This window comes from Bufo gargarizans, chromosome 7 (assembly GCF_014858855.1).
Source record: "Bufo gargarizans isolate SCDJY-AF-19 chromosome 7, ASM1485885v1, whole genome shotgun sequence".
NCBI lineage: Eukaryota > Metazoa > Chordata > Amphibia > Anura > Bufonidae > Bufo > Bufo gargarizans.
Window position 1 is genome coordinate 55,902,395 of NC_058086.1, and position 9,795 is coordinate 55,912,189.

Below are 9,795 nucleotides of genomic sequence, written 5' to 3' on the forward strand. Positions count from 1 at the left end.
GCAGCGGCGGTACTGTGAGCTCCGGTGCCTTCTCAAACAGCTGATCTTCAGGGATCTCAGATGTCAGTTTCCCACCGATCCAGAGGATAGGTCATCGGTAACAAGATTTCTGAAAACCCCTTTAATGGAAAAGTGGTGGGGCCTAAAATACACCAAATTGCCCCACAATATTGCCATAAGATTCTTAAGCCACCCAGTAGTTGGTATAGAGTCAGAGAAAAGTGTCTATCCCTGCACCAGTTTTCTCATGGAACCTGAGTCCCTGTGATGGATCTGGTGCAGGTCTAGGCAGCCTGTCCAAGCTTACACCATCTATAGGGTCAGAACATCTGCTCCACTGAGTGGACACTGGAGGCCTAAAGAAACACAGACATGAGAAACGTTAGCTTATAGTTAGATGTGGAGTCAGGACTGTTTGGTCTTTGGTCGCTAGTACAAATAGAAAACATTTTATCTCTAGTGGACTTCAGACCTTTGGAGAAGACTTGTTTGAGCTCAATAAAGGAATGCATTTCCCATCTGTATCATTCTACTGGTCACTTCTGGTATCACAGCGTAGAAAGTGTTGGAAGAAACAGAACTGTCCACTTAAGGGTCCTTTACACAGGCCGAGAATCCGCCAGATAATTGCTAACAAGCGTTTACAGGAACGCTGGTTAGTGATGATCTGGCGGTGTAAAGGTGCCACCGATTACCCAATAAACGAGCAAAATGCTAGTTTGTGGGATAATATGCTGGTTTGTGTGGACACCTAAATCGTAGTTTTTGACGGCAGCAGATCGTGTTTCGTAAACAGTCTCTGCTGCTGGCAAACAACGAGTCTAAGTGGATGAGTGTTGGCATTACCGATCGCTCCTCCTCATACTGTGGAGGAGATCACTGCATGTAAATGTAGCGGTCTCCACTCGTAAGCAGGAGCTTGTCAGGATGGAATGTTACCTTCCTGACAATCGCCTGCAAAATTGTCCACTTTAGATAGTGAATTACTTTGTGTTAAGTGGTTGCAGATAACTAACTCATCAGTCATTCATATCAGATGTGTTATTGGTAAATGCTGGATTTACACTCTCTCCAACTAGATGCCAGTTATCGGGAAGGAACCGTTCCTTCCTGAGAATTGGCTGCTCATTAGTGGAGGTGAGAGTGGCATTTACATGCAGCAATCACCTCCATAGTATAATGACGAGTGGCTACTGCTCATCCTCATACAGCTGCATGGTTTCTGGGCTGTTTAGGCAGTATGATCTGCCACCCACCAACAATAATTCCCTTGTCTGCATCAACAACCGTTTTGCTTGTTCATTGGGTGATCTCCATCACCTTTAGACAGGCAGATTATCGAGAACAAGTGTTCCTAGGAATGTTTGTCCCCAATAATCTGCCATACAATCGGGCTGCGTAAACCCGTCTTTATAGTTCCAGCATTTAATTTACACATGGGGTAATGTAGATATTTGTGTGTGTTTTTGGGTAGGTTCACATCTGCCCTAAAAGTAATCCGATAGTCAGTTCCAGCAGCAGTATTTGCCTGAAAGCCGTCTGACGACATCATAGTAAATGGGAATCCGGCTATACCGTATATGGTAACTCCATTAGTCCGTTCCGGCAGTGGTATTTGTCCGGCCGGTGTACTGCGGTATCTGGCTAGGCTGGATTACAGTAATCTGTTCCTTTGCCAGAACAGACTCCTGGATAACTTTTAGCGCAGATGTGAAGGTAGTCTTATCTGTCCTGATGAGTATTCAGATTAAAAAATTAGTTTGAGCGTTGTTCTTTTTGTGTCCACTAAAGGGGTTGTCCCAAGTAACACATGCATCCCCTATCCATAATATAGGGGGAGATAAGGGTTTAATCACTGGCGATCATGAGAACAGGGGTTTGTGTTCCCCTGTTGGAAAGGCGTGCCAGTTGCGCATGTCCGCTGCCGCTCAACTTTTTGGGACTTCCATGTATAGCTGAGCAGTGGCCTGCCACCCCATTCATATGGGAGAAAATGGGATCCCTGATAGGGGATAAGTGTTTGTAATGGGACACCCTCTTTGCTAGCCTATGACAATGCATATAGGTGCAGTATATTGTTTGCATAATTTTTCTTTTGATCCATTAATTTTTTTTTAGCTTTATATAAAGCATTTGCTTTATATACCCGACAAAACACAGTTACTTTAGACTAGAGCTCTGCATTCAGAGGATTGATCCTTTCTTCATAATCAGGCATAACATTTTATATTCCTTTAGCTGCCCATACATATAAAAATTGGCTGAAATGACAGATTTTTGCAACCATACTTTGAAAATTTCTGTCTGCCAGATGGGAAGATCTGGACCATGGTTGGATGAAACTACATGTATTTAGCAACTGGTTGATCGTTTGCTACTTTGTGCAAACCCACTCTGTGATCGACCAGCTTTGTTTGTCATGTTGTTGGTGGGATTGCTCTCATTAACGATCCCCATGGACGATACCACCAGATTTAGTCTAGAGAAGCATGTTCAAAGTGTGTGGGCGGGATAAAATGGAAGATGTTCAGAGGTGAAACACATTCTGCTATCTAAAGTTATGTGTACGAGGAAAAGCAGACACCATTAAAAGGGGGTTCTTGAATCCTAATATTTCTGACATGCTCAGGATAGGTCATTAATATCTGATCGGTGAGGATTGAACACTCCACCCTCACCCATGACCTCGTTGCCCTGTCAGGGTAACAATTAGTCTTTGCTGCCACCCCCATGGTGGGTGGTGCCCTAGGCAAGTGCCCTCTAGTGCCTAATTACAAGTACGGCCCTGAGTGAAGCACAAAATACTGCCGCTCGTGCCACAGTATGAAACTGTATCATAGTCCTGAGGACAGCAATACATTTGAATTCAGGAGGGCATCTGTGGCTGCTGGCCAGGTGCATACATGCCTGATGCTCCTACATTAAGTAATGCTGAGAGCATCAGATCTTTATGTACCTGCCTAAAAAATTCACTGTAGGGTCTATGGCCAATCCACCCATGTACAGATGACTGCTGGGGTCCCATTTCGAAAAAGAAATGATATAAAGTGGTTGATCATGTTTTCATGCCCCATCTTCTTACATCTGTTGTAGGTATGCATCTCCTTCCAGTACTACTCTTAAGCCTTGTGGGCTTGGTTTCATCCCACACCCAATATCCTGACATCTGCATTGCTAAACCCAAAGACATTCCTCTGAACCCCATGTGCATTATCGAAAAGAAGTGGTAGAAGTGGAGGAACAAGAGGCGAAGGAGGCTGCTCCTCCAGAGAAGATCCCAGAGAACACCAATCCAAGGGTCTGGGAACTCTCAAAGGCCAATTCCATGTTTGCTATGGACCTCTTCAAAATTGTAGCTGACTCTAAGACCGAATCAGAGAACCTCTTTATGTCACCACTTAGCATCTCCCAGGCCTTCACCATGGCAAAGCTTGGGGCTTGTGATAACACTTTAAAACAGCTTATGGAGGTGAGTAAAAAATTTTGAAGGGAATCTGTCACCTGCTTTTACCATTCTAAGGCTACTTTCACACTAGCGTTCATGGGTCCGTTCGTGAGCTCCGTTTGAAGGAGCTCACGAGCGGACCCAAACGCCTCCGTCCAGCCCTGATGCAGTCTGAATAGACGCGGATCCGCTCAGACTGCATCAGTCTGGCGGCGTTCAGCCTCCGCTCCGCTCGCCTCCGCACGGACAGGCGGACAGCTGAACGCTGCTTGCAGCGTTCGGGTGTCCGCCTGGCCGTGCGGAGGCGAGCGGATCCGTTCAGACTTACAATGTAAGTCAATGGGAACGGATCCGCTTGAAGATGTCACCATATGGCTCAATCTTCAAGCGGATCCGTCCCCCATTGAAAGTCTGAACGGATCCGCTCAGGCTACTTTCACACTTAGAATTTTTTCTAAGTTATTAATGCAGACGGATCCGTACTGAACGGAGCCTCCGTCTGCATTAATATGATCGGATCCGTTCAGAACGGATCCGATCAAGCGAAAGTGTGAAAGTAGCCTAAGCTGTCACCATCGCTATGTTCACTAAAGTACCTTATTTCCAGCAGTCTTCTTTTTACTTTATTTCGTTTTGTCCTTTTGATATAAAAGCGCTTTTTTTATGTTATGCTAATGAGGCTCCAAGGTGCCCAGAGGGGCGTTTTTTTTCACTCTCCGGTGCCCAGTGACGCCCCCCTGCACTGCCCAAAAACCAGCTTAAAATGGTAAAAGCAGGTGACGGATTCCCTTTAATGTAAGTGTAGATCTGGACATTTTTAGGTCCTATCGGTATCTTGCAGGCATTCATGTTTTTTTCTTTAAGTGTCATGTGTATTTCATGTCTTTTATGAAAGTGAAAGTCTATGCTTATTTTTTCAATGTTACTATTTTTGTTTCTTTTCAAAAAGTCCCCTAGGGGCGGCCATATTAGAGGCAAACACATACTTCCTGTATTATCTGAATAGCGAGAGAAGCAAGGTGCTTTATAGCTGCTGCAATGATTGGGAATTAATGGTCAGAAATTTGTCAATAAAATAATTAAAACAGAAACTCTAGGAAGAAAAGGAATACAGCCTCCTCCTGCCAATACTAGGGAGTTGCATATAAAGCCTTATCTGTAGATAGTGGTGTTATCTAGGCCTGCAACTGTATTATAAAGTTATCATCTGGCCTCTAATAATAATGAGTGATCCTATTCTCTACTGATATTATGATGACTCTGCTGACTGTGTCCCCGTCTACACAGGACAGGTGAAAGGAAAACAGGATACCAGCATAATGTATGTTTTACATTAGTGAAAAACTTAAATACTTTCAGATAAAATAAAAAAAATAAAAAAAAATGAAGGGAATTTGAGTCTGTTTTCTCTGACCCTTGGATTTTAGTGGATTAAAAAAAAGCTTGAAGTTTTATGCCGGAGTGATGGATCTTTTTATTTAGTTATCTGTGGAATTTATGAAGCTAAGTGTGCCAGAATTCTGGTGTAATTTGCACATATTTGAGGTTTTTTCTTCCTATGCTTGTGCTTTGCACCTATTTATGGCTTTTGTGTTTTATTTTTTTCAGGCGTGGCTTAGAGTGTGTACCATCAGGGGAATTTTTTGATGCCATTCTTCTTGCATGTATTTTTCACTCTCTGATGCAAAATGTGCCAAATGCATTACACATTTTGCAAAAATGTAATCATTTTGGTGCACTTTGCCATGACGAGGGAAAAGTATACATGCCAGAAAAATGGAACAAAAATTGGTTCTTATGCAGGGGCGGATTGGGAACTTGCAGTGGCCCCAAGTTGTAGGCAAATCCAAATTGACAGAAGGTGGGGGCAACGCAAGTAGGCAGGGCCAACACAATCTACAATTAGGCAGGGACAACAGAAGTTTTAGGCCAGCAATACTGCAGTAGAGCACAAAATACCAACCAAGCAAAACAAAAATACAAGACTGTAGCATAATATACTGCCCTATCACCATGCAGAGGATGATTATACAGTTGAATTTAGTAGGGTGGCTGCTGACCAGCTGCATAAGGACCTGATGCTCCTAGCATTAATTAATGCTGAGAGCATCAGATCATTATGTAGCTGGCCAGGGGCTGTGAGGAGGGCTGGGCAGCCCCCTGAGCATTGGCCCACCCGAAAATTTGCCTGTAGGTTATATGGCCATTCCGCCTCACTCTTATGATATGCCTGCCATTTATGTTTATACTAAACACCAGATTTAATTAAAGCATGCATTCCCTTTAATGATTTCATTTCTCCAGGTAACTTCTACCTCTCCAGTTGAATTAAAAAAACATAGCTAAATTAAAATCATATATACAATGTAGACCAGATGTTCTCAAACTTTTCCCGTTTTCTCACTTGCGGACACTCAGGCTTCACCATTATGAAACCACTCCAAATTACATCACTTCCAAGCAGTGTTGAGTTGGGTGTCCATGGGCCCACCAGAGGAAATGAGATCTAATATGTAATAAATAGACTCTAGTGGCAAGTGATTGACTCCAAACTCACGTCCAAATGGGGTTGTCTTCTGGTGGACCTTTGGGCCTATTGTAATGTCAGAAACTATGCCAACTGGAGGATTTTCAAGGTATTCCTGCGGGGCAGTCTATGCCTGCTTCCGATATACCACTTATAGGTGTCTAAGTAGCAGGGAAGTTGTACATTACTATCAGTGGAACTGCTGCTGCCAATGGCCTCCCAGTTTTGAAAAAACAGATATCCAGCTAAACCACTAGCCGAGTATCTTGTAAATAATTTCTATACCATTACTCCCTATAATAGGTTTTCCACTTTGACCAAGTTTCTGAAAAGGCTTCTGACCAAATCCATTTCTTCTTTGCCAAACTGAACTGTCGACTATACCGAAAAGCCAACAAGTCATCAGAACTGGTTTCGACCAACCGTCTTTTTGGAGAAAAATCTTTGACCTTCAATCAGACATATCAAGACATCAGCGAAGCAGTTTACGGAGCTAAATTATGGCCTCTCAACTTCAAGGTGCGTGGAGTTAATGCGCAAAATCAAAACGTATTTCTCTACGTTTCAATATAATTGTCTTTGTGATTTTATAATATCCTTTTATTCAATGATCACCTTTTAGGAGAAAGCTGAACCTTCTCGTGAAATCATCAATAATTGGGTGGCCAATAAAACAGAAAATAAAATCACTGATGTGATCCCAGAAGGTGCCATCACAGAAGATACCATCCTGATCTTGGTTAACGTCATCTACTTCAAGGTGTGAAAATTTATCTCCACTCTTCAAGTATTCGCACTGCCTGTGACACGCAGGCTTCTGCACAGGACACGGTCTGAAACCTCTCCTGTGCCTTAGACCTGCATTTGTGGTTCGCCATCATGTTGCTCACAGTATGGAGGGATCTACACAATATGAGGACTCTCCTAACCGTGGTGGAAGGATATCTAGTAGATATAATCTGGTTTTACTTACCTTTTGTGCAAAAATCTCCACCTTTGTGTTGTCTGGAAACTAGAATATGTTTTCCTAGTGTACCAGATCTCAGTACACTAGTACACTATATATCAGGGGTGTAACTTGTAGCTTCCAAGCCCAGTACAAAATTAGTAACAGGTCCCCACCAACCATGTTGCATTTATAATACTGGCGTCTGGCAGAGGGACCTTTGAGCATCCCTAAGGCACTGCTACACCCCTGCCATACAGCATCCCAACTACTATTGCACATTTGTTTTCTTCTTTGTCATGCTACATTACTGGTAAAATTGATGCCATTTCATTTAACTCTTCTCATCATGTTTAGGGCATGTGGAAGTCAAAGTTTGACTCTATCAATACAGATAATGCAGACTTTCATGTCCCAGGCAGACGTGAGCCCTGTGAGGTCCCAACCATGTACCAGGAGAGCAAATTCCTCTACGGTGCCTACAAGGATGATTCAGTCCAGGTTCTTGAATTGCCTTACAAAGGTGATGATATCTCAATGGTGTTGGTTCTGCCATCAGAAGGTACACCACTCGAAAAAGTGGAGCAGATGCTGTCCTTGGAGAAGTTTTCAGACTGGTTGAACAAAGCTCAAGAAGTCCAGTTATCTGTCTATCTTCCCCGCTTCAGGATTGATGACAGTTTCAGTGTTAAAGAGAAATTAGAGAAGTTGGGTCTGGTGGACCTGTTTGACCCACATACGGCACGGCTGCCAGGTAACTTGTGTGCTGGTGCTCATGTGACCTCTAATGTACCACTTAGGCTACCAATACGTAAAATATCTGCTATATTTTGGGCTTGACTAGCAATTGTCTTTATTATATGAATTTTTATTAGCAGTTTACGTGACTCCGTTCATGTCTCTCTTGCTGAATGGATAATATACCTCCCAGCATTTGAACCCCACCTCTGAATGCCCGCAAAACCTCCCAGAAATGCCCATTTTGGGGCATATTTGCCTAAGATTTGTTTCATAGGACAATCTGCCAAAATAGGCTGATTGGGAGGTACCTGTAGCTGTCAGGACAAGTGATTTTGCATGGCTGTGTTTTGAAGCGAGCGCTGGCTCGGCAATTTCCAGCAGTCTCATAGCAGTGAATGGAGAGCGCTCTTTATTCACTGCTGCGCGTCTGCTTGGCTATTTTCAGAACTTGCATAGCAGTGAATGGAGAGCACCTGTGCATGCGCTGTGCGCTCTCCTTCACTTCTTGGACCTCATGAGATGGGACCAGCCCCTATCTGACTTTGATGGGATTTACACTAGTGATTAGAGTCTGAGATGCGCCATTCCCTTTAATATTTTTTTCTTGTAAATGACAGTACCATTTTTAAGTTAAGTTATCTTTTTTATTTTATAGGAATAGTTTCTGGTGGAAGATCAGACTTGTACGTGTCAGACGCATTTCACAAAGCATTTTTAGAGGTAAGAAAATAAGTGAAGAAGAAAAAAATGACACTTGAACAACTTTAAAGGGGTATTCTGGCTTCAGCAGATAAATATTTACCCAATGAAAATGTGTAGAATTTTCCAATATATAGCTACCGTAGCTAGCAAAGGTGAAAAGTGTTCTCCAGACAGGAAGGGTCAACATACAGTGACTTTCCTCAATGTCCTCAGGCAGCACAGAGCGGTATGTCTGTGCTGCCTTCGGACTCGAGGAAAGCAAAAGTACAGGTAAGACAAATTTTCTTTTGGCAAGTGAAAAAAACTGGAGTATTTCGAGCTTTTATTTTAATGTGGATAGTCATGTGAAAAAACACCCCAAAACATGTTTCTAATAAAAGAGAATCCGATTTAAACATCATTTTCTGATAATGCATTCCTGAGTAGAAGGTAGTGTTTGGAAGCAATAAACAGGATTCCCTATACTGTAAATTAATAGTAGGTCAAGAGTCACACAAGAAGTTCACAAGCTGCGTGCGCCAAAGGAATCAGTAAAGCAATAATAAAATGTCTTATTTTTCAGGTCAATGAAGAGGGCAGTGAGGCTGCAGCAGCCAGTGCCGTTTTGGTGGCTGGGCGCTCGTTTAACCCAAGGAGGATCACATTTAGAGCCAACAGACCCTTCCTGGTCTTAATTCGAGAAGTTGCAATCAATGCTATTATATTCATGGGCCGTGTTTCCAATCCTGGATGTAATTAAGATTGTAGGAGGACCATCGTGCAAACAACTTCCACAATTCTGCCTTCTTATAGGCACGCTATCTCTTGTTTTCACTTGTTAACCTAATGGAAATAATATTTCACATTATAATAAAAGTCATCATAGGCCTGCCTGTGGTTTCTTTATGCATTTTGAAGGGGAAAGGATCTACTAAAAAAAGGGAGAAATGCAATACCATAAGTTTTGTGTCTGCTCTGGATAGGTCCTTAAAAGGGTTGAGCGAATCTGATTAGGATTGCTGTATCCAAACCAGATTCTTTTAAAAACGACCTTAATAATATGGGCTCCGTCTTGCTGTAAAATGTGTCCTTCACAGAAGTCTTTCTGAAGGTTCTGACTTCGTCTCACTTCTATCACGTCAGTTGGTTTATTGGCATAAATTATTGTCTCGAAATACGAAGCTGAACTTGGCTTTGTTAATGAAGCACAACGCAGAGTTCAGCTTAGTGTTTTGATACAGCAATTTATGCCAATAAACGAACTAACGTGATAGAGGCGAGATGAAGTAAGTCTCGCAATATTTGCAGAAACTTCAGAAAGACCCCCAATACATTTTACACTAAGACGAAGCCCATATCATTAATGAAGTTTTAAACTAATCAAGTTCGGATACAGCCATCCGAACCCGATTCGTTTAACCCTAGTCATCAATGTCACAATCTGATATTACAGGC

At 42.5% G+C, this 9,795-nt stretch overlaps 1 protein-coding gene across 1 annotated transcript; it reads left to right on the top strand.

The window, feature by feature from the left end:
* The first annotated feature begins 3,093 nt into the window (after positions 1–3,093).
* Positions 3,094–9,231, top strand: SERPINC1 (serpin family C member 1). Its single transcript, XM_044302181.1, is given in 7 exon segments — positions 3,094–3,224; positions 3,227–3,469; positions 6,276–6,491; positions 6,595–6,732; positions 7,276–7,672; positions 8,315–8,379; positions 8,924–9,231. Coding segments are annotated over 7 exon segments (1,365 nt in total). The 5' UTR covers positions 3,094–3,095; the 3' UTR covers positions 9,101–9,231.
* Positions 9,232–9,795: the final 564 nt, after the last annotated feature.